This window comes from Panthera onca, chromosome C2, assembly GCF_046562875.1.
Source record: "Panthera onca isolate mPanOnc1 chromosome C2, mPanOnc1 haplotype 2, whole genome shotgun sequence".
Taxonomy (NCBI): domain Eukaryota; kingdom Metazoa; phylum Chordata; class Mammalia; order Carnivora; family Felidae; genus Panthera; species Panthera onca.
The window spans coordinates 68,006,437-68,033,205 of record NC_138347.1 but is presented as its reverse complement, the minus strand read 5'-3'; the positions used below and the strand labels follow the sequence as shown (position 1 = coordinate 68,033,205).

At 40.6% G+C, this 26,769-nt stretch overlaps 1 protein-coding gene across 6 annotated transcripts in view; it reads left to right on the top strand.

The window, feature by feature from the left end:
- Positions 1 to 26,769, top strand: part of PARP9 (poly(ADP-ribose) polymerase family member 9) — a 35,984-nt gene that overhangs the window by 6,251 nt on the left and 2,964 nt on the right. For all 6 annotated transcript variants that reach the window (XM_060639790.2, XM_060639791.2, XM_060639793.2 and 3 more), the window contains 7 exons: positions 770 to 1,617; positions 5,221 to 5,448; positions 7,386 to 7,604; positions 12,179 to 12,239; positions 16,183 to 16,563; positions 20,660 to 20,796; positions 21,413 to 21,587. In XM_060639790.2, coding sequence (XP_060495773.1) covers positions 770 to 1,617; positions 5,221 to 5,448; positions 7,386 to 7,604; positions 12,179 to 12,239; positions 16,183 to 16,563; positions 20,660 to 20,796; positions 21,413 to 21,587 — 2,049 coding nt within the window. The remainder of the gene's footprint in view (positions 1 to 769; positions 1,618 to 5,220; positions 5,449 to 7,385; positions 7,605 to 12,178; positions 12,240 to 16,182; positions 16,564 to 20,659; positions 20,797 to 21,412; positions 21,588 to 26,769) is intronic.

The window sequence follows — 26,769 nt, the reverse complement described above, 5'->3', positions numbered from 1 at the left end:
AAGAATCATTTACTGTAGCACTATCAGTGCTCCACACACTTGCTGGACCATGCCCCCACAGAAGCATCCTCAACCGGTGACTGATGGAAGTTGAATAAATATCAGGTTTTACCCCTCTGGTGGTAGAACTGAGACACATGATCTGCACTGCCCCCTAGTGAAGTGAAACTTCATTTGCTTTGTAACACACCCTGTATTCATTTCCTTCCTTGCAGGTCTTACTTCCTTTTCACTCCACCCTCCTCATCCTCACCCACCCCTGGTGTTTTCTAGGGTCACCTCCCGAATAAACTTACACTCAAATCCTTATTTCAGAGCCTGCTTTAAAAGAACCCAAACTGAGACACTGACAAAAGCAAACAAGTTAGGAATAAAGCCTCCATATATATTTGACTCATAATTAGGTCCTTTCCCATACATAGGCCTTAAGCATGGGTTCCCAGAATCACCGTATTTACATAGATTTTAGGAATTCGGGAGTCCCCATACACATAGTTTTCTCACCACCATCACTGTAACCTACCATTTACTGAGTACTTACTGTGTGCCAGACACAAAACTAAGCACTTTATAGGTGACCTCTCATGAACAACTCTTGTATATACGTGGTCTAGTTACATGTCTGGTTGAAAAAGAGAACCAGGAAGGGGGCGAGAGGAAGTTCATCTCTTTTGCACGTGGGAAGCTCAGTGTCCTGGTGTGAAATGGAATTACATCCTTTGCAAAGGAACCCTTGCTCATTTATTTTTTATTTTCTCTCCTTTTCCAGAGACTGCCACGCTTGAAGAAGGCTATGGTTGGCAAATTCCCATTGATCACAATGTCTTCACAATTTTAAAAAATAATGAGAGTCAGCTGTGTGAAGTCCTTCAGAATAAATTTGACTGTATCTGTACCCTCATCTCTCCATCCCCAGAAGGTAACAGTGAGTCTCTGCAAGTCTTCAGAGAAATGCTCATTCCTGGGTTGGAGTTATCTGTTTGGAGGGATGACCTCACCAGACACACTGTTGATGCTGTGGTGAACGCAGCCAATGAAGAACTTATTCACGCAGGAGGCCTGGCCCAGGCCCTGGTGAATGCTGGAGGCCCTGAAATCCAAGAGGAGAGCCGAAGGTTTATTTCCAGATTTGGTAAAATACCAACTGGTAACATAGTTATCACAAGAGCAGGGAGACTTCCCTGCAAGTTAATTATCCATGCTGTCGGGCCCCGGTGGGTGGCAAAAGATCGTCAGAGATGTGTCTGTAAGCTGCAGAAGGCCATTAGAAATATTCTGAATTATGTCACCCTTACCGAGTCAGACGTTGAGACAGTAGCGATTCCAGCCCTGAGCTCTGGGATTTTCCAGTTCCCTCTGGACTTGTGTACACAGACCATTGTGGAAACTATCAGTTTTTATTTCCAAAGGAAGCAACTGGCTGGTAATTTGAAAGAAATTCACCTGGTAAGCAATGAGTACCCTACTGTTGTTGCCTTTAAAAATGCTTCAGAAGTAATCCTAGGGGTGAACAAGCCAGGAGCCCGGGTGAACCAAGAAGCCACCCCACCTGTCAACACGATTATTGTAAACAATTTGACTCTCCAGATTGTCCAGGGCTACATTGAACAGCAGGAGGTGAGTCTTTGTTTCTGATCTCTTGCACTGCCAAAGGAGATCCCTGGTTACCTACCAAGTATTTTTTTTTAATGTTTGTTTACTTATTTTGAGAAAGAGACAGGCAGGTATGGGGAGCACAAATGGGAGAGGGGCAGAGAAAGTGAGAGAGAGAGAATCCTGAGCAGCCTCTGCACTGTCAGTGTGGAGCCTGACTCGGGCTCAAATTCATGGGCTATGAGTTCATGACCTAAGTCCAAATCAAGAGTTGGACACTTAACCAAACGAACCACTCAGGTATTTTTCTTAATACATACTATTTCAGATGCTGTTTAGAAAGCGTCTTGTTAAGGCTAAGAGTATGAACTTCAGAGACAGTCCCTCTGGATTTGAATGCCAGCTGTGCCATTTGCTAACTGGGTGATCCGAATCGAGTTCATTTGTCTTCGGTCCTGGGTCTCCCCACCTGTAAAATGAGAATAATCATAGCACTTATATCTTAGAGCATGAATCAATACACATAAAATGTTTAGAATAGAGCTTGGCACATGATAACTATTTATGATTATTATTGTCATTATTCTTAGGTAGCATGAGGAAATAGAGCAATCTTTGATTCCAAGGAACTTGAAATCTATTATACTTTTTAAAAATGTTTATTTATTTATTTTGAGGAGGAGAGAGTGTGAGTGGGGAAGGGGCAGAGAGAGAGGGAGAGAGAGAATCATAAGCAGGCTCCACACTTAGCACAGAGCCTGATGTGGGGGTCAATCTCACGACCGTGAGATCAGGACCTGAACGCATATCGAGAGTCAGATGCTTAACAGACTGAGTCGCCCAGGCGCCCCTATTATCCTCTTTTTATGTAAGAAAAAAATTCTCTATTTGAAAAATCCCATTGGGGAAACAAACCATCTGAACATTTCTGAAGCAACCTATCATTATTAAACAAAAAAGTCTCAATACAAAATAAATTCGCAGTATTTAAGAGTATGTAAATTTGTGACAAGAATGTAGTAGACCAAGAAAGATTACTTCAGGAGACATGGGTTTTGAATTTGATCTCAAGTTATGATGGGTATAAACTGATGAGAGTGGCAGCCTGGCTGCTTAGAAGGACTTGATCAGAGAGACGCAGAAGTGGTGACAGACTGAAAATAATGGACGAGACAAGTCAGGACTGGTCAGGACCAGTCAGGAGATCTGGTGAAGCTGTAAGTTGTATACTTAGTATACTGCTATGTGTCAGGGGTTGTGGAGAATACAGAGGGTAACTTAGCATTTAGCCAGGGCTCATTGGGCACAAAAGTGAGGGCCCTGGCAAGGAGGAGAGACAATCAGGGTAACATGAACCTGGATATTTCTGGGTTAGTGAAGCTCCCCTGTTGGGCAGAGCACCTTAAGGATGGGGATCATGACTTGTTCATCTCTGTGGCCCCAGGGCCCAGTCTGGGCATGCATGCATCTAGGTGTTCAGCAAATTATTGATGAAAAAGTTAAGGGGCAGCAGGGAAGAGGAAGAGAAAGAATATAAGGCTATATTCTTTTTATTTCTGACCAGTGATGTCACACTTAAGTTTCTCCTATGGCCACAATCAAATAGACTTAATCATAAGTGAGAAAATACCCCAAATCGCCAGCAAGACAATTAGAGAAGAAGACTGAGGGGACCCACCCCACAAGATGAAACATTTATTCAATAAGTCATTAATATGCCACTTAAAAAATTTTTTTAAGTTTATTTATTTTGAGAGAGACAGAGACAGTGTGAGCAGGGGAGGGGCAGAGAGTTCGAGGGGGAGAGAGAGAGAGAGAGAGAGAGAAACCCAAGCAGGCTCCGATTATCATGCAGAGCCCAACGCAGGGCTTGAACTCACGAAACAGTGAGATCATGACCTGAACCGGAACTGAGAGTCACATGCCTAACCGACTGAGCCACCCAGGTGCCCCATTAATATGCCACTTTAAAATTAAAGTGGAGGGGCGCCTGGGTGGCTCAGTCGGTTAAGCATTTGACTTCAGCTCAGGTCATGATCTCACAGTTCATGAGTTCAAGCCCTGTGCCAGGCTCTGTGATGACAGCTGGGAGCCTGGAGCCTGCTTCGGATTCTGTGTCTCCCTCGCTCTCTGTCTCTCTCTCTTTCACAAATAAATAAACATTAAAAAAAACTTTTTTAAAATTAAAGTGGAGATATCCTAGTTGAATAACTTACCCCTTTCAGTTTACTTTTATTTTTATAAAAGTAAAATTTTATTCTATTTACTTACTGCCAGCACCATTAAGGACCTTAAAATTTTATTCTATTTACTTATTGCCACCACCATTAAGAACCATAAAATTAAAAAAAATTTTTTTTTAATGTTTTATTTATTTTTTGAGAGAGAGAGAGACAGAGTGTGAGTTGGGGAGGGGCAGAGAGAGAGAGAAGGAGACACAGAATCTGAAGCAGGCTCTAGGTTCTGAGCTGTCAGCACAGAGCCTGACTTGGGGATCGAACCCACAAGCTGTGAGATCATGACCTGAGCTGAAGTCAGATGCTTAACTGACTGAGCCACCGAAGCGCCCCAAGAACTATAAAATTTTTAAAGGGTGCCAGTGCCCCCAGATTGGAAATTCCGATTGCACTTTCAAAACGAAGCATTCATTAACATCCATGAAAAGTACCTGGGTTGCCCGCAAAGAGGGCCAAAGCCATCAGGATGATTTAGGAGGATTTGAGCATGAGGGGAAATAAGGCCACCACCCCCTGTCACACAGCTCTCAGGGATGCCTAGGAGGTGATTTTACTGAAAATACAGCCCATGTGTATGTGCAGCTCATTGCTGAAAGGACAGACGAAGAACTGGTAAGAGCAGTTGCCTGTAGGACAGGTGGGTGAGTGAGGCATCCAGGGAACCCAGCACGAGGGAGGCCTATTTCCACTGAAGACTTTTTTCAACTCATTTGTACTTTCTTTAACCATGTACTGCTTACCTTAAAAATAAAAACATCAGGGGGCGTCTGGGTGGCTCAGTCAGTTAAGTGGCCAATTTGGGTTTAAATTATGATGTCACAGGTTTGTGAGTTCCAGCTTTGCTGCTAGCCTGGAGCCTGCTTCAGATTCTGTGTCTCCCTCTCTCTCTCTCTCTGCCCCTCCCCCACTCACACTCTGTCTCTCTCAAAAATAAATAAACATTAAAAAAATTTTAAAAATATAAATAAAAACATCAGGAGGTAGAAATTTGCTGAGAAATTTTATTTCTACTCTCTGTAAAACAAAACAGAATTCACACAAAAATAGTAAAATGGGGCAGGGAATGAAACCATTTCTTGATAAAGGTTAAAGCAAATCACAGGAGATGCTTAGAATCTTGGAATATAGGGTGTATAAGGCAGCAAGGAGCTGACAGATGTTTGCAATAAAAATTGTATCATTTATACATTTTACCTAATTTCTGAATCGGACAAATGGACTCATGGCAATCAAATGGTCATTCTTTGGACTTAAGAGTTTCTATCCACTGTCAAATGATATTTTGTGAATTTAGGGTCTTCAACAGTATTTTTAAAAGCTCCTCAGCAAAATAAAATTTAAGAAAGAGTAATTTAACAAAGATTCCTATCCATTTTTTTTTTCTTTTCAGACAGATGTAATTGTTAATTCTGTAAATCCACTGTATGGTCTTAAGTTCGGACCCGTGTCGACATCAATTCTACAACAAGCAGGAGAAGAAATAGAATTGGAATTTAACCAAAAAATTACTGAGATACCTCAAGAGTCTCAGTTGGTACTGATCACAAAAGGATTTAAATTGTCCTGTCAATATGTATACCATGTGTTATGGCATTTAAGATACCCCAAACTGACAACAGTAAGTGCAAAATAAGTTTGTCTTTACATAGTTCCATAGTCTGTGTAGTCTTTCTGGATTTCCATCATGTCATTACGTTTATTAAACGTTGTTAAGTGGGATAGTCCTCCTGAAATATGGAAATATGGAAATAGTGTTGGAAATATGAAATATGGAAATATGGAAAATATGGAAATATGGAAAAGGTGTTGTCACAAGTTATCTTAAGAAGTTTAAGGGATGCCTGGGTGGCTCAGTTGGTTAAGCGTCCGACTTTGGCCCAGGTCATGATCTCACGGTTCATGGGTTCGGGCCCCACCTTGGGCTCTGTGCTGACAGCTCAGAGCCTGGAGCCTGCTTTGGATTCTGTGTCTCCTTCTCTCTCTGCCCCTCCCCTGCTCATGCTCTGTCTCTCTGTCTCTGTCTCTCTCAAAAATAAATAAACATTAAAAAAATTAAAAGAAAAGTTTAATTTAAAATATTACATAACCCGTGTCTAGATTGTAAGTGAGCAAAGAGACATGGAAAGAGCAGGGCTCCCTCAGTCTACACACCCACTCACCTCACCACACCATGACCCTGTCAGCCTTTTCGTAAGAGGGCCTGGAATTCAGCCTCTCCATATTTCCCTCCATCTGTTAAATGCCAGAAGGATCTGGGATTTCCCTTCCAGCATTATTCCAGGTAAATCTATTACCTAAGGTATCTTCCCACCTATGCCTGTGGTAGAGAGAGATTGGCTTTCTGGCCAGCTCTTCACCTGAGGCACATACAATGTACACATTAAAGAGTAGGGGGATGGGGTGCCTGGGTGGCTCAATTGGTTGAGCATCCAACTCTTTTTTTTTTTAATTAAAAAAAAAATTTTTTTAACATTTATTCATTTTTGAGAGGCAGAGGGAGACAGAGTATGAGCAGGGAATGGACAGAGAGAGAGGGAGACACAGAATCCGAAGCAGGCTCTAGGCTCTGAGCTGTCAGCACAGAGCCCAGTGCAGGGCTGGACTCACGAACTGCGAGATCATGATCTGAGCCCAAGTCCGATGCTCAACCGGCTGAGCCACCCAGGCACCCCAGAGCATCCAACTCTTGATTTCAGCCCAGGTCATGATCTCATGGTTTGTAGGTTTGAACCCCACATTGGGCTCTGTGCTGATAGTGTGGAACCTACTTGGTATTCTTTCTCTCCATCTCTCTCTCTGCCCCTCCCCTGCTCTCTAAATAAATAAATAAATAAATAAATAAATAAAATTTAAAGAGTAGGGGGTACCCCCTCAGATGTGGAGAAAGGCAAACAGTCCCCTTCTCTGACTTTATTTTGTCACCATTTCTGGTCCTTTGAGTAAGAGCCCTCTAAACCCAAACTGGTCCTCCAGTCACTCTCTACCCCTCAGTTTTCTGAGGCTCTTCCACAGACAACCTTCCTGTACTCGTATTCAGTCTGGATGTTGAAATGTTGATGGAAAGTTTAAATGTGCCAAATATATTAGCACTTCTTGAGGAGAAATTACATAGGACATTAGGACGTATCTTAAAGACCCTGGATAAAGCTGCTTGCTTATTTTACCCTCTGTCTCCTTTATTAAACTTCCAAGAGCTCTTTGTTTTGACCTGGAAGTGGCAGGTAAGTGGGGATAAACTGATGTTTGGGTCTCTGACCTGACCTGGGGAGATGGGCAAGGCTACATTAACTGGGAGAAATCACAGTGCCCAAATGTCCTGAAGAGGATAAAACAGACCCTCAATTATTTCTCATCATCTAACCTCTCATCATCTCATCATCATCTAACCTTATGGCTGCAATGGGTTCCCCATGGAGTGGGGGCCTTTCCTGCTCTCTGAGGAGGCATGGACATGATCCTGAGGGAGAGTGGGAGGTTGGCATTATAAAATATGGGGGAATCAAGGGGTAAGTGAAATTTTATTTTGACTCAAAGGCTGATCTGTTTTTCCTACAGACACTGGGAATGGCAGTGAATGAATGTTTGCAGAAATGCCTTGAATTAAATATCACTTCCATTTCCTTTCCTGCCCTTGGGACTGGAAGCATTGGTATATGGATGAATATAGCAGCTAAGATTATGTTTAATGAAGTTTTAAAGTTTGCCAAATGCCATTTGAAAAAACAATTAACCGTAAAGTTTGTGATCTTTCCAGAAGAACTGGAGGTCTATAATGTAAGTTAATATCTTAGAAACGTCTTGTAGTTCGTTCATTCATTCATTCATTCACTCAGTAACATCTGTTTAGTATCTCCTGTGAAGACATGAGCTAAGCACCTGTACAACACAGTGATATTCTAACTTGGTGAATTTAATTTTTGTAAATTGCCCATCTCTGACCTAGTAAAGAATGTCATTATAGAAGCCATCTTTTCACTGCTACCTAACTTCCCTCTTTTCCTTTGTTGACATTTATTCTTCCCTCTGCTCCTCAAAGGTAAGCAAGTTTCTAGTTTTAGTATGAGGTCCTCTGCTCCTCTCTCTTCTCTCTCCCTACAAGAACACAAGTATTCTTACAACTTCTACCATGACTTCTGCAAAGTCCTGTCTTCTGAGTCACCTTCAGACCTGTACACCTAACCCTCTCTCATTTCCATTTGGTTATCTGATTGTCATCTTAAATCCAACATATTTAAAACAAATTCTTTATCTTCTCTCCAATCAACTTCTTTGGGCAAGTTAATTTGCTTTTCTGTGCCTCAATTTCCTTATCTTTAAAGTGGGATAATAGGGGCAGCTGGCTGGCTTAGTTGGTAGAGCATGTGACTCTTGATCTTGGGGTCATGAGTTCGAGTCTGTAGAACTGGGCGTAGAGCTTATTTGAAAAAAAAAAAAAGTAAAATAAAGTGGGAATAATAACTACCCTCGTAGGGAGCTGTTGTGAGCATTAAATGAGCATATACACATAAGACACTTAGAACGGTACTTGGCATACAGATAAGCCCTTCATGAAGGTCCGCTGTTGTTGTATCAGCTGTAAGGAGCTGTGACACACTGAATGCTGAACTGTATACTAAATTAAATGACTCGTTTGCTATCTTTTTTCCCCAATTAGATTATAAATTCTTTCACGGCACAGATATATTTGGCAGCTTTTGCCATGTCCTTGGTACTGTCCCCAAATTCAATCTGTTGTTTCTTAAGTTCTATGTAGATGACCTCAGAGGGAAGTTGGTTGTGTTCTGATGCAAAAGGGAGGGATGTGTGTGTAGGAGAGGGTGTCCATGTGTCTAAGTGCAGAGATCTGTGTGTCCAGCTTCCTTTGTTTTCACTTCAGCTCAGCTTTTTGTTTTAGAGTGGACAGATTAAGCTGAGTTTCTAACCTGTGAAAAGTTCCCTGATATAGTCAGCATAATTAGTATATAGTGCTGTGCTGTTCTGCCTTTAAAGTACCATCTCTGTGCTTTATTTTTGCTTAGCTGGCACTTTGAGAAGACACTGTCAGGATGTTAAGGAAGAATAAAAAGGAAGTGAAATAAGATACAGAAACTTAAAATAGGTTTTCAAGACATGTTTTTGATTCTGCCAATAGCAACATCCAAGTGCTAGTGCAACTTCCCAGGCGTGTGTCTGGGTTTTGAGTAGAAAGGGCCTTGCTCAGCTCTGGCAGGGAGAGTGGCTCCGAACACTAGTCCTCTGACTGCTCACTCTTCCACCTCCCAGCCTGTCTCCATGTGGGTGGTTGCCATTTTATCTCTCCCTACAAGAAAACGAACTTATTCTTATTCTAGCTTGCTCTTTCCTGGAACAAATGTAAATGTTCTTATTTCTTTTGCTGCCTGACTAGACACAGGGAGGTTTGTAGCATTTGCTGATATTCGTTGCCGACTTCAGGCTCTGAATGTGAGATCACTGAAGGTGGAGTTGAGAAGAAATGTTCAGTGAGCTCTTGTGAGCCAATGTCAGCCAGCTCTAGTATACCACTGTGTCTCATCCACAGCTGACCTGCAAGGTGACGGAGAGTTACCCAGCCAAGTAGCCTGCCTTCCAGACAAAATGAATCATCCTGTCTTTTAAATGAAATTCCCCCTAAAAGCAGAGCACTATCAGTGGGCCCAGATAAATGCCCCAACCATATCCCTGAATTGCTCATTAAGTATCATAGCCCTACAAGGGGAATTAACTGCAGCTAGAAAAGAAGGTTCATTCTCTTCAATACACAAACAAGAATGTGCATGGCGGTTCAAATGAAGTAGAGAGGTCAACCACAATTTGAGGGCTCTCCTAAGGATTAATAATAGAAATAGCTGCCATGTATTGCATCAGTCAGGTATTATGCTAAGGAGAAGCTGTCTCATTTTATCCTCTCTTCAATCCTGTGATGAAGTCACAATTGTCACCCCCATTTTACAAACGGGAAAACATACAAAGAGGTTAATAGGCACACAGCTAGGCAAGTGGCAAACCAAGAATTCATCCTGGGTCTGTCTCACCTCAAAGCCTGTATGTTCTTAACCACTAAACAAAAACACAGAGAGGGGCACCTGGGTGGCTCAGTTGGTTAAGCAACCAACTTCCACTCAGGTCATCATCTCGCGGTTTGTGAGTTCGAGCCCTGCATCGGGCTGTGTGCTGACAGCTCAGAGCCTGGAGTCTACTTCAGATTCTGTGTCTCCCTCTCTCTCTGCCCCTCCCCTGATTGCACTCTGTCTTTTTCTCTCAGGAAATGAATAAACATTTAAAAAGTTAAAAAAAACCCAAAATAACGTGAGAGATGATACATCTTTCAGTTTTGTGACTCATGTGAGGAATATCTTACACAGTAATTTATATTATACCCTGAACATTGATCATTCCTTCAGGTTTTCATCAATATTATAACCATGTTGGAATATGACTTGTGTATACACATATGTATAAACCTCTAGCCTTCTGATAAGCACCTATTTTATTCCTAAGTAAGCCTTTCAATGAGGGGTATGTTTTCAGAAAGAGCAGAGAGCAACTTACACAGTTTCTTATAGGAGGCATTACTTTGGCAAGGTCCCTGCATTCCAGAGAATGGATTTGTCAGACATTTAGAGTTGACCTGACTCAAGAAGATCAACCAATACCAAACTTCCAATAAAGTGAGACTTACATTCACACACTTAAGAAATTTCCAATTCATGAATGACAGTGAGTAAATGACTCCCAAGCTGACTGAAATACTCGTATCTACCAGTATTTCATGATGATAAGGTTTACTGGATGGAACAGAGTATCTATAAAAGTCAATGGATCATCGTTCCTTTGGCTATTTAACAAATATTTATAGCATATCTACTTTGCGCCAGACACAATGTCTCAGAGTAAGGAATACCTTCTCTAGGGACATGCTGCTGACATCCTTCACGTTAGGTGCTATGGACAGTTGCTGCAGCCCTGAATCTGCCAGATACCTGCTGTCTGGGTCCACTTTTCCAAACCACTTGCAGACCATCTGCTTGCTATTCATACTTTCTATGTTATTGACATTGACTTAGTAACAATTTTCTTTCACATTTAGTTCAAAAGCCTTGCCTAGTTGTTTCTAACCCTGTAAAACATCCTTACTTTTTTTTTTAACTTTAGAGAGAGAGAGAGAGCAGGGGAGAGGGGCAAAGAGAGAAAGGGAGAGAAACTCAAGCAGGCTCCATGCTTAGTGCAGTTAGACGTGGGGCTTGATCCCAAGATCCTGGGATCATGACCTGAGCTGATATCGAGAGTCAGACGCTCAACCAACTGAGCCACCCAGGTGCCCCACATCCTGGTATTGAAAATGACTTCTAGAGAGAGATGTTTTCTATTCATTTTACATATGACAGATGTTATATTTATCAGCAGATAATGCTATCCCATTTGTTTTATTTCCAAGTCCTTGGACAGGGATGCAAAAGAAATACCCTGTCATGACCTCTCCAGGTACTAAATGTGGTACGACTGAGGGCTTTTTGCTCTGGATATAGCAGCTGCAAATACAATTGATGAAGAAAATGTCCTACAGATTAAGAAACTTCATTGTTAAAGTTCAGGTGCAAAGCCAAATCTAGTCTTTACCTCATTATTTACCATCTTTCCAATGAAGTAATTACTGCCAATTGAATCAACTTTAGATAAGGAAGACACTGGGTAGTGGCTCCAAACCCTTGCAGAAATTAGTTTTTAAAAAAGACACTCTGTTAAAGGATCTGTGTGGCAACACACACAATTTTTTGTCTATAGAATTTTGTAATAATAATTACAACAATAGCTAACATACATTGAACGCTTACTGTGTGCCAGGTAGAGTTTTAAGCACTTTACAAGAATTGATCATCTATTCAGTCTACAGACAACGTGTGTGCATATACCTTTTTTAAATGAATTTATGTTTTGTTAATTATAAGAACATTTACCTATATTTCTCTTCTTGAGTGACACATCCACAGCTTTAGTTCAGTGTCTAACATGCAAGAAGCAGAGCATGAATGTTTGTGGAATGAATGATTATATTTTGCCTTGGAATACACATTCTTTTTTTTTTTTTATATACCAGATTTTGGTTTTTTTTTCCAGTTTTTCTATTCTTGTTTCCCCAAGATATTCTAATAGATTGTGGTACTGCATAATTTGGGGCTGGAATTGCTATTCTCTAGCACTTACCAAAAGGCTGCTTTAGATTTGTGGCAGTGGGAATGGGGATTGACAGAGTGGATGAGGTCAGGTGTGGTATGTGCAGGTAGACGGAGGGATTTTGATGACAATGGCTGAAAGCCCCACTTATGACTCTCCTGTTTTTCTTCTTACAGGCTTTCAGTGCTGAAATGGCAAAGAGTAAGTCCAGGCTACGGGGTTTCAATAATTACAGTGGTGAGTACAAAATTTACAGCCTTAGAAGTAGACTCTACCCACCAGAAATTCATTCTCTTCTTTATCATCTGAACTAATGGAAGGGAGAAGAAGAAATAAGCCAAATATATTTCGCTATGCTCCTGCTTGGACACCAACCTGCTTTATATCTGATCATGATTCTATTTTTGCTCAGGCCAGTTTCATGATAGGAATAGAGAGAAGCTAAGCCACAGTGGGTAATCCACAGTGTGGGTAGTCCATTAATAGATAGCTGTCTATACTTTTTCCCTAAGAAAAAGTTCTGCCCTTCATAAGATGACGAAGCCAATTACTCTTTCTGCTCTGAATGGGGTTACATCTAAATGGAGATACTCATTAGTCATTCTAGAAAACACATCTAGGTAATACCAAATAGTAATAAATGGATTAAGCTGATGCTACCCAAACTTGGGTAATCACTGGGATCATAACAGAAACTTTAAACAAATAAACAGACAAACAAACAAAAATATGTATAGGCCCCAACTGTGTAGATTCTGATTCAGGAGCTCTGGGTCTGGGCCAAGCATGTATATTTTTCAATGGCCCCCTAGTCAATTTTGCTGCTGAACTAGGTTTGGGGATCACAGGACTAAACTAATCCTGGTTGGTGTTAGAGAAAGATTAACTTTGTCTCATAACTCCTTTTCTTTAGTGGAGTTTGAGTTGATGGAGTTAGAATTGCCTCCTGACAGCTAGGATGTATACTTCGGAAATAGTACACATCTACAGTATTCTAGAAATAGTATTAATCTACAGTATTCTATAAATCTTAAAAACACTAGACATTCAACCAGCAATAGAAACTCTCAGGCTATTTCCCAGTAGGGTCACAATGGTTTGCTTACACCCTTTAACAGAAGAGTTTGCTTATGGATATGCTGTGGTCCAGCAGTGCTGGAGAGCTGTGGTCTGTGGCTGTGCCTCTTAGGAACCTGCTTATTTATCTGTAAAACGATAATGACAGACTTTTGTGAGGATAATTGGAGATCATGTATGAAAAATGTTCTGTAAATGCAAAGCATTAAATAAAGGCCATGGAATAATGAGCAAGAGGATGGACAAACAACCCAGGTGGCCCAGAGGAGGGAGAGATTCCTTCTGACCGGAAGGGATCAAGAATGACTTCTTGGACAGGTGGATCTAAGTTAGGCTTTGAGGATGGCAGATTTTCAATGGCAAGAGCTGGTGGGGTTGGGCACCCGAGGTGAAGAAAACCCACAGAAGCAAATAAATGCAGTGCATATATGGGGAACTTCACTGAATCTAAGAAAGGTAGCTAGGAGTCTTAGATGAAGATAATATGGAAAAGGAACATACAAATGTCTCTATGTTGTTAGCCTGAATAGTAGGGCCAGAGGTTACCCGTTATTTCAGTAATTTTTGAGGGCAACTATAAAAGAATTATGATAGCACAGGACAATAATTGACATTTAAAATGGGTTAATGGTGATGATCTCAGGTTAACAAGGAAAAGTTGAACAAGAAAGGCAGGGAAATGTGTTTTCATTAGAAATATTTAAGTAATTAAATAAATAATTTAGCTAATAAATAACTAATGTGTTTTGATGCTAGAAGAGTATCCCTTAGTGATCTGAACCAGTAGTTACCCAGAAGAACAATTCTTTTTTTTCTGGTAGTGATGAATAAATGAAATATCACCATGTATTGCTTCTATTTTCTCCTAAAAAGTAATATAAGCTCCCAGCAGAACAAGGGTTAAAAACAAACAGACAAGCTCTTATGCCTCCAATTTAAGAACTCTTGTTACTTCTGTAGTCTAAAACATTGGATTTTATTTTTATTCAAAGGAAGCCACCCTCCCTCTCTTACTTCTAGGTCTATCTTGGTACTATTTCATAGTTCCTGGTACCACCCAACTGTTATGTAAGGGTAAAAGAAGCTAATTACCGCTACTAACCTGGGATCACTCCTGGGGAGGCAGACTGCCCACACCTACTAGCTCCATGACCACCACTTACTAGTCCTATAACCATGGGCAAGTTACTTAATAACTCTGAATAAGTTTCCTCATTTGTAAGAGGGAGCTGTTAATAGCAGCCTCCCCTATCCTGTAGGGTTGTTAGGAGTGAACAAAATAATTTATGTGAAGCACTTAGAGCAATGCCTAGAACATGGTAAGTGCTCAATTTACTTTTACCTTTCAAAATACGTTTTTGAGATTCTTCTGAATAGCTGAAGTTCACTCCTTTTTATTGCTATAATAATATTCCATTGTTGAAGAGCAATTGAGTCATTTCTAGTTTTTTGCTGTTACGAATGAGAATGTGAACTTTCTTGTACATATCTCCTGATACACACATGCAAGAATTTCTTTACAAGATATAATTATAGGAGTGGTTGTTCCAGTTTTATGTCCATCATGAATATATACAGGAGCCCCTGCTCTATATCCTTCCACAAACTTGGTATTGTCAGGCTTACGAATTTTTGCCAACCTGGTGGGTAATTTTTCATATGCCTGATTACCAGTGAAGATGAGCATCTTTTCACACATATAGGGGCCCTTTGTGTTTCCTTTTTTGTGAAATCTTTTGCCTGGCTGGCTACTAGGTTCTTTCTTTTTCTTGATAATTTGAGAGAATTCTTTATGCATTCTAGATACTGCCTCACCTATCAATTTCCTCTCAGTTAGTACATTGCCCCCTGAGTTTTTTTTTTTTTTTTTTTTCAGTTTGGGTTCAGGGTCACTCTACTCCATCTAAGAGATTCTTCTTCTTTATATATATCTTTGCTTGTTATGGAGGGGGGGTTTAGAGAGGGGTACACATGGGTACCCCCTTTATTCCACATGGGTTGGAATAAAGTTCCATTATCTTTTCTGCTGGGATATACCATGTCAAGCAATAGGAAGTGCTAAGCTCCAGATTCTGTGGAGGTGTAACATGTCCTTTTCCATACAGGTGATATATAAAGAGGAATCCCAGGTAGTAGAATTATGAGTAGTTCTTCCTTTCATTATACTTGGGTAACTTTCTAATTTTTCAAAAATAAATGTACTATTTTTACAATCAGAAATACTCATATTGTTCAAAAAGAATTTTCACTCTTTAAGTTCTATGGCTTTCAGAGATGTTTGATTTCAAACTCGGTAGTAGCAAGAGGTTAAGGAAACTCCCAGTCAGCAGGAAATAAAGGCTTACCTCATTTTATTGAGCTTCACAGATACTGCTTTTTTTTTTTTTTTTTTTTTTTTTACAAATTGAAGATTTGTGGTAACCCTGCATCGGGCAAGTCAGTTGGTACCATTTTTCCAACAGCATTTGCTCACTTTGTGTCTCTATATGACATTTTGGTGATTCCCACAGTATTTCAAACTTTTTCACTATTATTATGTTTGTTATGGTCATCTGTGATCAGTGATTATGACTCACTGGAAGCTCAGATGATGGTTAGCATTTTTTAACAACAAAGTATTTTTTAATTAAGGTATTTACATTGGTTTATAGACACAATGCACACTTAATACACTAAAGTATAGTGTAAACATAACTTTTTTCTGCACTGGGAAACCAAAAAATTCATTCGACTCACTTTATTGCAGTATTCATTTTATTGCGGTGATATGGAATCCAAACTGCATGTATGTCTATAATAGTTGGTTAACATCCAGGGTGATATCAAGGTGAACTCACCTGTGAATTGACAAATGCAACAGAGCAGCAGCAAGACATGAGAGAGCCAACCCCTTACTGGCTCCACCGTTCTCAAGGAGACTGTAAACCACACATTTAGATTTCCTTTGTATCCAACACAGCTCTCAGAGCTAGGCACTTAATTGAAGTTGCTGCTGCTGGCAGTGGTCACGATATCCTCGGGGCAAATATTGGCATTGGTGTTTTGTTCTGCTCCGGTTTAAGGCCCACCTGCCTTCTGTGGTTGTTCATGATAGTCTTTTCAGTCCCCCAGTTGACCAGAGAGGAGAAAAGAGAAAATGGGCTCAAAAGTAAATCTCCTGCCATCAGCCTGATGGGACGCAACATGGAAAAGATGAAGGAGGCCCAAGCGTGGATCCGAAGGATACTGACCCTCCAGGACCACCACATCATTGAGAATTATCATATACTCTACCTTGGAAAAAGGGAACATGACATTTTGACTCAGCTTCAGAATAATTTAAGGGTCTCTATCTCAGAGATTATCAGTCTGGAAAAGGTAATTTTAGAGATTAAAGGAGCCCAGGCTAGCCTCGTTGAGGTGGTTATGAACATTGAACATATGCTGTGTGAAGTTCAAGAGGAAATGGCAAGAAAAAAGGAGCTAGCCCTTTGGAGCTTGTCAGGTGAGTAACTTCCAACTGAGTTGAAAAGTCGGCTCTCCCAACTGTTCCTTCTTATGGGTGTGAGTGCACATGTATATATGTGGGTAAGATATAGCATGGGAGAGAGAACAAACCATGCTGGTTCTGTGTTAAGCCATAAACTTTTATAACTGTTTTTTGGCTCTCTTTCTACCAGCAAGGTTAATTAGAAAATCAACACACACACACACACACACACACACACACACACACACGTACGTGAGTGATTGGATTTACTTATGATGAAATGGATTGCCTAAGAAGCAGTTAAATGCCTAGCAGTTAAAAGCCTAGGATAACATAAGCCCAGGCTCTGGGGAAAAAAGTACATCCTTAATTCTACAAATGGAATGTTCAAATTTAGACAGACACATTACACTTGATTAATTAATTTCTTTGAGTTCTATTGCATTTATGTATTTGTTGCTAGCAGCATTAGAAACCCTAAAATTACTTTGAGCTCTCTCACCAAAGTAAATTATTCATTCTTACTGTGAAGTACACTCAAGTATCTCCCATGCAGCGGGGCAAAATTCATCATGATGACTGGGAATTTGGGTTCGGAGATATCCTTTTAACATAGCCCTAGAGCTAAGAAATTATACCATTGAAAATGCCACCTTGAGAAACAGAGACTTATTTCATTTATTTATTTGATTAATGTATATTGTGTCTATGGTATGTGCCAAGCATTGTGCTGGGTGCTGGGGATACAGTGATAAGATGGACGTTGTTTCCACTCAAAATCCAAGTAAGGATACTGAGAAGCAAGCAGGTTAGTTATGAAAGAGGAGGGTGAAAGTGCTCTGGGAGCACCTCGGAGAGGCACTGTGATATTGCGATTTATAAGATATGTTTGGTCATTCAGATGACCAAAATATATGGTCATATACATTTGGTCTTCGTCAACATTTCTGGCTTACAACTCTCAAAGCCCTTGGATTTCCTAAGTGTTGAGAGTGATAAAGATGTCTTTTGTTATGTTAAAGAGGTGACTCTGGAAAGCCCCTAAGAATAGGACTGGTCACTAGGACACCAAACCCTGTGGTTGGAAGATTGGAACTTTCAGTGTTCCCCCACCCAACCTCCAGGGATGGGGCTAGAGGTTGAATCAGTTGTCATTGACCAATGATTTAATCAGCCACGACTATGTATGGACCTCAGTAAAAACCCAGAAGGACAGGTTCAGAGAACTTCCAGGTCAGCGAGCACGTGGAGAGTTTTAGTGCATATAAAAGTTGCATGTAGGGAGAGTGGCTTGCTAGGAGAGAGGATGGAAGCTCTGTACCCTGTCCCCATTCCTTCCTTGCCTTATGCATCTTTTCTGTCTGGCTATTCCTGAATAATATCCCTGTATAATAAACCAGTAATCTAGTACGTAAAATGTTCCTCTGAGTTCTGTGAGCTGCTCTAGCAAATTGATTGAACCTGAGGAGGAGATGTTTTGACCAGCTGGTCAAAAGTACAGGTAACAACCTGGACTTGCAAATAGTGCCTGAAATCCACAGAGAAGGTCATTGGAATCTCCAGTTTGTAGCTAGTCAGTCAGAAGCACAGGTGACAACCTGGCTTTTGACTGGTGTCTGAAGTATGTGTGCGTTGAAGAGCAGTCTTGTAGGACTGAACCCCTAACCTGTGGAATCTGATGCTATCTTTGGATAGACAATAGCGGAATTGCTTGGTTGTACATATGGGAAACCCTCCTACACACAGAGACTTTGAAATTGGTCTCAGGATACCAATTTAGGCACTTAACCCAGACTTGGGAGGTCAAGGGAAGGCTTCTCAGAGAAGGTGTCATAAATGGAGAATGAAGAATAAGTAGAGAGGTTCCTGGGTGTCTTAGTCAATTGAGTGTGCTGCTCTTGATTTCGGCTCAGGCCAAGATCTCATGGTCGTGAGTTCAAGCCCTGCTTTGGGCTCTGCACTAGACGTGGAGTGTGCTTGAGATTTTTCTCTCTTCTGCCTCTGCCCCTTCTCTGCTTGCTGTCTCTCTCTCTCTTTCTCTCTAAAAAAAAAAAAAAAAAGAAGAAGAAGAAGTAGAAATTAGTAAGGTAAAGAAACTTTTCAAGCAATCAGACCATAGCAGGGTCTAGATTATGAAAGACTTTATAAATCACATGGAAGAGTTCAGAGTTTTTCTTGAACAAATGGGGAGCCTTGAAGGATTTTAAGCAAAGATAAGGTCAGACTTGTATTGTAGAAAGATCACTGTGATGTTGATGGGTTTGGTACAAAAATTCATATGTGAAATTTTAAAGGGCACCTTATTTTCACTTGTGTTTGTAAAAATAATTCAGGCAGTTGTGGTCAAAGTGAGTGGGAGTATACAATAAGTGTTTTATCCACATTCCCCAGAAAAACCAGTGTCAAAGAACATGCACAAAAATAATACACAAGGATAAGACCAAAGATTTTCATTTCTACTTAGTTTGAATTGTAATGACTGTGGATATTTAAATTGACTCTGAATACTTTCCAAGAGAACAAGAGGCAAAAAAACCACTGGCCTATAAAACTTGTGGCATTACTTTAAACTAACTGCATTCATAAGGTTGATCCACTCTCCCAGCAGTTGGCAATTTAGTCATGTGAGTCCCATGTTCTGGTGCAAGGTGGCATTTTTGATAGGTGATGACTAAGCATATCCCACAGCAGTGTTTCAGAGTTTCCTACAGACTCACCCTCTCTTAATCAGATTAAGACCTTCATTAACAAAATGGATACATTTTCAATGAGTTATTACTACAAGAAACATCAACTATCCGTCAGAACAATAAAATTTAAGTAATAGAAGTTAGGGATTTCCTCTTTTATGCTGCTTTTTAAATCTTTCCTGGTGAGTGCTTCTTTGGTGCCCAACCCAGGGCCAGGCATATAATAGGAGCTCAGTAAATGAGTTGCTGAACTCAAGTGAACTGAATTCTATTACTGTACTTTATTAAGGTCAGCTATTGCTCTTGAGATTTAATTTACAGTCTCTTCCTTAGAAATTTCCTGGGTTTGGAGTTTCTCTGCTATGAAATTTTGTCCTTCCTGCTTTCCAGATTTACAACTTGGCCCCTCTAGTGACTTTCTTAGGATTTATTATCTGCTTTTTTGTGGTTAAATTGAGACCACTCAATTAAATAATGTGCTGGGAATTTTGTCATTTTTGTATATTTGGGTTTACGTCAAACTGAAAATAAACTGAAAGAAGAGAAGTCTTTTTGATAGTGGTGGTGGGGTCCATTTGTCCACTGTGTATTTTGTCCAATAAGGAGTTGCTGGGCAATAACAGGTTGTCCCTTGAATTTAAAAAGGAAGGAAGGAAGGAAAGTTAAGGGAGAAGGAACAAAGGAAGAAAAAAAGGAAAAAAGGAAGGAAGGGAGGAAAGACAGGACACCATAGACTCTGAATCTCCAAATTTTGCTCTTTGTGGTTGGGTGGCATATGAGTGATACATGTACCAAATATTCTGCCTTGCCACTTACAGAAGGCACTGATGAAAGCCAGGTTTATACTCCTGGGTATGTACCTATTAGCTATGTGATATCAGGCAAGTCACTTAACTTCTCTGAGTTTCAATTTCCTTCGTTGTAAAAGTGTGTTAATTATAATTATTTCAGTGGTGGTGTTAAAATGCTCAAATGACGTTGAGATATGAAATCTTTTTGAGAATCTTGAAGTTTTATGTAAATGTCATACTGTTTTTCATCATTCCTTAATGTTTTGTTATGCCTGTATCTTTTTGTTGATGAGCATCCTGGCAAGAAATATAAACATTACCTATTGGCAACACAATTCTATATCATCATTACAACATTGATGGGGGAAGTATATACTAATGCTCTTTTTTCTCTCACCCCCTCAGCCTCATAATCCAAATCATGTGAGGACAAATTTATTAGCCCCCTCTCTTATCCTATGACTTCTCATTATATGATACTTTCCTTGCATGCCTAAACATGTAAGGCATACAGTGTAAACTGGCTAATCTATTCCTTTAAACATCTATAATTTGTTTCATTACATTTCTTTACAAACCTTTTTCATCTCACAGAGTATTGAGACCAAGTTTTGTGTTACTCGTTTTTAGGACAATGGACTGATTGGCAACCAAAAAACCAGGATGAAATGAAAAGGAATACATTTCTGAAATGCCTTAAGCTTTCAACTGAGGAAATTCAGAATCAGAAGAAACAGTTTGAAAGCTGTGGTTTGCAGGTTATAAAGGTATACTTAATTAAGGGAAGGGTTTGACCTGTCGTGGGTCTATAACCAAAAGAAGAATTCACCTGCTGATGACTCTAAGCCAGCTTCTCATTGACCTGGAACCCTGGGATTAAGACTGAAAGTGAGGCAGGGATGGGCACCAGGAGGTAGAAATGATGTCAGGATATACAGAAGCACCGATGAAGATTTGGGGGAAAGTTATCTGCCTATCTTGAAGCAAAGTGAAAGAAATGGAATAGCATATACCACACTGTATTATAATTGTTTACCTATTTTTACCTCTCATTAAACTGTGGGCTCTTAAGAAGGCCAAGAATGTGTATACACTGTTGACCAATTCGTTACCACTTCTTGGCATATGGTGAGTGCTCAGTGAATTTTTATTAAATGGATTTATCAAAGAAGGGACAGGGAGTTTTGAAGAGACAGAAGTCAAAGTAGGAGAGGGTTGGGGCTCGGAGAGACTCTTTAAAAACTTTATATAAAAAGTAAATTGCTTGCAAAGTAATATGCACGTAAGAACCATTATCTTTGAAGTGGAGTATCAGGCACTTGAAATACGGGTTCTCACCCTTTTTTTTCAGTTTTTTCTGTTTTTCATATCCTTGGGTCATAGGTGGAGGAAATTGACAATGTGTTTCTCATGGCTGTCTTCCAAAGAAAGAAGAAAATGGTGGAAGAAAGAACACATAGGGATCCTGTGAGCCACAGGTTGTTTCAGCAAGTTCCTTACCAGTTCTGTGAAGCAGTATGCAGAGTTGGCTTTCAAAGAATGTACTCGATGCCCTGTGGTAGGTATTAGCCCCTCATCACTGGGGGGCTCTATATGTGGGAACTGGTAAGCAGACATCAGCAGATGACTCACCACTAATAGTATTTGTTGCTGTGGTGAGGGGATCGCTTGTAAGTGGGATTTTGTGGTAAAGTCATTTGGAAAGGGTCATATTTTTTATTTTTCCTTCATATTTTTTATTGCTGATGGGTTTAATGTTGACAAAAGTGAACGGTGAGACTACAGTTCACTGTTTTTCTCTTTTCTGTGGTCATGTGTTTTATCTGCAGAGAGCACCCTGAAGCTTTTCTCTCTCTCTCTCTCTCTCTTTTTTTTTTTTTTTTTTTGGCTTATTTCCACAAAATTATTATCAACATTACCAAACCTCATCCCTTAATCAAAAGAGCACTTTCCTGAACTTCATAAAGTTGCTCTTTTCTCTTCCATGCTCTTCATTTCCTGTAGGCTGCTAGTGAATGAATTAGATATCTGGCAGGGGAAGTAAATAACATCTTAAGATCCTTTTCAGCTATGGGGCTTCTATGTGTAGCTCTCATGTCTCTTTTCAGTTGTATGAAAATATTGCATATTTAACTGCTGTTTTATCCCCTTCAGATGTCTCCAAAGGAGCCTAAGAAGTTTAGTGATGATCGTGATGGATACCTAACGATGAGGCTTGATTTTGCCTGATCTATTGACTATGTTCTTGATCTTTATCTTTCAAAATATATAGCATGATCCTTGCTGTGAAGCTAACTCCAACTCTTGATTTCTAGAAAGCAAAGTGTCTAGAAATCATCTCTTTGCCCCAGAGAGAACATAAGCAATACCTGGAGTAAAAATTGAACATGGAAAATTCCTGGGGGTAAAAACTCACAAGTGAATCCCCACCAAGAAGTCTTTGATTATAACTAGAAAAGTGATATTGGCAAAGTCTTAAAAATTCACAACATCCATTTGCTCCTAAACCCATTGTAACTGGCCTTCTCTGCACTCCCCCTCCCTACCCTTACCTAAACTATTCTAAGACCATCACTGTCCTATTTTTCAAATCCAGTAGTGCCTTCTTTTCAATCCTGTGGCAGACACTGCTAATTGCCTGCCTGACATCTGTACATGTCTTTTTCCCTAAAAGACACATACACCACCTCCCAAGGAAGACAGCCTCCAAATCTCATCTTGTCTCATCATCAGCTTCAAATCCAGAAAGTCCTCTCTTAAAGCTTAAAAGCAAAGTAATTGCCCTAACCCACTTGTTATATAATGAGAGGAGAAGGAGCAGGAAAATTGCAATAAAAACTCCAATTTCTAGGGGTGTCTGGGTGACCCAGTCAGTTAAGCATTAACTCTTGATTTCAGCTCAGGTCATGATCTCACTTCGTGAGTTCGATCCCCGCATCAGGCTCTGCACTGACAGTGTGGAGCCTGCTTGGGATTCTCTCTCTCCTCTCTCTTTGCCTCTCTCTCTCTCTAACAAAATAAATAAACTTAAAAATAAAACCCCTCCCATTTCTAAATGGTAGAAGGAAAGTCACTGGTCCATACCACTAATCATACTGCTGGATAGGCATAGAGAGGATTCTCTATTCTGGGAGTGGTAAGACCCTTGTTTTCCACTCTGGGAAGAATCTTCCTTATGTGTTGCCACCCTTGGTCATTTCTAGGCCCTCTGCCTATCAGGGGTCCGTGGATTGCCTCAGGGACTAGAATGCTCTCAGGCTACTGTAGCCAGGCTTGCAGTTTCTTCAGCAATACAGTTCCTTTAAAACCTCAGCAGGCAGGAAACCTGTTTGCTTCTGGTCAAGTTTGTGTCTTTATAACCCAGCTAAAGGTCTTGTCTCCATCTAGTCTTTAAGCCTTAAGATTCTTGTCTTTTACCTACTGGCCTCTGTGCTCTGTCCATGTCCCTAGCTCTCAGCTTAACACCCACTGCCTGAGGCAGTTCAGATGATTAGAGTCATTATACCCATAATGTGACTGTACCAACATGTCTGTGGGGAGCATGCTTCACCAAAGGTGCTTGAGAAACACAGGAGATATTTTATTACCCCGAAATTGTTTTGTAACTCTTTTTTAAACCTAGTTTTTTTTTTTGAACGTATATTCTGAGACAGAGAGAGAGAGCGAGCATGGGCAGAGGAAGGGGCAAAGAGAGAGGGAGAAAGAGAATCCCAAGCAGGCTCTGCATTGTTAGCACAGAGTCTGATGTGGGGCTTGATCTCACGAACCGTGAGGTCATGACCTGAGCCGAAATCAAGAGTGAGATGCTTAACTGACTAAGCCATCCAGGTGCCCCTAACCTAGTTTTCATTTGGACTACAAAGTCTTTTTTACCCTGCAAGGTTCCAAATTATGGGACTCTTGGTCAATTCAGATGGCTACCTATAGGCACAGGGGCTTCTATTAATGAAGTTGTATGTATATATTTTCTATATTGCCTTGTATTCCAGCCAGTTCATCTCTTGCTTGTAGGGCTTGGCTGAATGTAGCAAGAAGAAGAATACATGCTTGCGATTTTTTTTATTGGGTTCATCCATTCATTCCACAAGTGTTTCTTGAACACGTTCTATTAGCCAGGCCCTGTGCTAGGTGAGAGGAATACCACAGTAAACAACACACAGAGTTCCTACCCTTAAAATTTATAATCTAGTGAGTCCATCTGTTGCCCATTCTTTAAATGTTCGTGTTTTCTGGAGTGCAAAAGGAATCCTTCTCTTTTGTAACCCTACAGTGTCACCCTGGGTGATTGCACCCATTCCTATGGCTTCAAACTCCTACCTCTATGGATGACTTATGAATTTGTAACTCTGACCCCCTACCTCTCCCCTGACCTGCAGGTCCATATTTCTGACTGTCTTTTGAACATTTCTGCCTAGATGTTCCAGAGCTACCTCAGACTGAACTCTTTTCTTGGCCATACTTTACCCTGAGAAATATGCTTCCCCCTGCCCCCCAGTACTCCCTAACCTGACTAATACCATCACCATCTATCTACTGGGTCTCCTAAGCTGGAAACTCTACCATCTTCCACTCCTTCCTTCCTCTCATTCTTATGTCCAGGCAGTCACACAGCCCTACTGGTTCTCTCTCGGTGACCTTTGCAGCCCAGTCTCACCTTGCTATTCCTACTGCCTTTGTTGTTCTTCCCCTGGGCCTGGGCAATCATCAGGTCCTTTCCTTGCCTCAAAACCAACCCTATCCAACCTATCCTTTACTCTGCTACCAGAATTATCATCCTAAAAAAGTACACGTGTTGCAGGGAGTATGGCCGGAGTTGCAAAAGATGAGCCTGCAAACATTAAGTGAAGGTCCTCATACTCGAGTCGGAATGAGGCTGGTCATTAGAAAAAGGATTGGAAGTGACTGGATAGGCAGTCTTGCATTTAACATGAGTGGTAATTTTTCAGGTAAAGGAGGAGGGTATACTTTATTGTAAGGAGGGGCAGTAGCCTCCAAGTTATCATTTGTGAGTGGCGGTAGAGGCCATTCTGGTGAAGTATCTTCCTCAGGCGCTATAGCCTTGATTTCTTCAGAAGAAGATTCATCCTCAAAACTATCAGATGTAAAATCCGACTCATCTCCTTCTTCTTGATGAGTTTTTAATTTAGGTGAACTTATATTTTGTTCTGAGTCAGACTGTAAAGGCTATAAAGCCATCTCAATTAAAGAGCATAAAGACCAAACTTTTAAAGAAATGATATCTCCATTTTGATGAGCGTGCCTAAGTGTTTTCATAATCAATCTCCGTTAAGGTTTAAAAGATTTTTTCTAGAAGGGTTAAACCAATAGCAATGTTTTTTAAACAAGTACCAGAGCTCATCAAAATACATGCTTGTTTAATATCTATTTTTCTAGTCGCCTGCAAGGTAAAACCCCAAACCCCTTAGCAAAGCACGTAAGGCCCTAGCCCCACATTATTCACCCACCTTGTCACTATGTTCCTCAACACTTCAGCCATGAACTGCTTAAGAGTTTCCTAAATGTGCTGGAGATTTCCTGCCTTTATGCCTTTGCATGTGGAATGCCTTCCTCTCTCATCCTTTTTTAGCCCGCAAAGTCCCATTCTTTCTTCCAGACATAGCTCAAATGGCATGTCCTGGTTGACACCTTCCCTAACTCCTGCAGGCCCAGGAACTTGCTTCCTCTTCTGTCCTCCTGCACTTCTGATATTCCTTTGTTACCACATCTGTAACTCCAATAAGTATCAAAATTTACAGTTCCACAAAACCTGGGTGTGGGTCTTGTCTTCTTTATTGCTGTAAAATGGAACTTTACCTACATCTCATGCTCCTATGTCTGCAGATGAGGAAAACTCTTGATGGTTCAAGATGAACTCAGTCATTTTCAGAGTTTTCTTAGTCCCTTTGGGGTTTAAACTCAGTTCCTGCAAGGTGTTCCCCTTCTTCTCTTCTGAGAGTGCTTTAGATTATGGGACAGGCATTTGTGAGGAAGGTGGTTTGGTTCATGGTCTGCATCTATCTGTTCTCTGCCTCCCAATGTCCTCTGCTAGATAAGCCATCCTGGGCATCAGTCATTAGCACCCTCCAGTGCTTAAATTCATGGTGCCCTTTGCTCTTAGTGTCTCCACAGGGCACTCTGTTTTTCATGCTGAGGGAATTCCTTTCCAAGCCACTGTCTGTGCCTGTCCTAGAGCACAGGAAATTTTTGAGTGTGCACATCCTCCAAGCTGAAGTGCAAGGTCTTATATAGCAGTCCTCAACTGTTCTGGACATCTTCCCCAGCCATTGCTACTTTTCACTTAGATGCCAGACTGGAGGAGGGGGCTGTACCCAGTAGAGTCAGGCAATGGTTCCTTCTACTTTAGAAGTACCCGTCCCTGTTTTTCCAAGATTCTTGTTGTTCTGCCCCATCTTGACTCCCAGGGCTCTTTTGAGGGAATGGAGCAGTGAAGTGAGCCCCTTCTCAGAATCCCCAAGAGTTCTAGTCATGTCCTCTCTGGTTCTTCTCTTCCTACCAGGTGAAATGAAGAATTTTTATTTATTTTGAAGTGAGAAAATTATTCTGAGAATATCTTTCATCCTTCTCTCCTCTGTTACATATGGCATAAACACCATGCTATGAATTCTTTAGGTTTTTATTAATTTTTATTTATTTTTAAAGTTTATTTATTTATTTTGAGAGAGACAGAGAGAGCATGAATGAGGGAGGGGTAGAGAGAGAGGGAAAAAGAGAAAATCCAA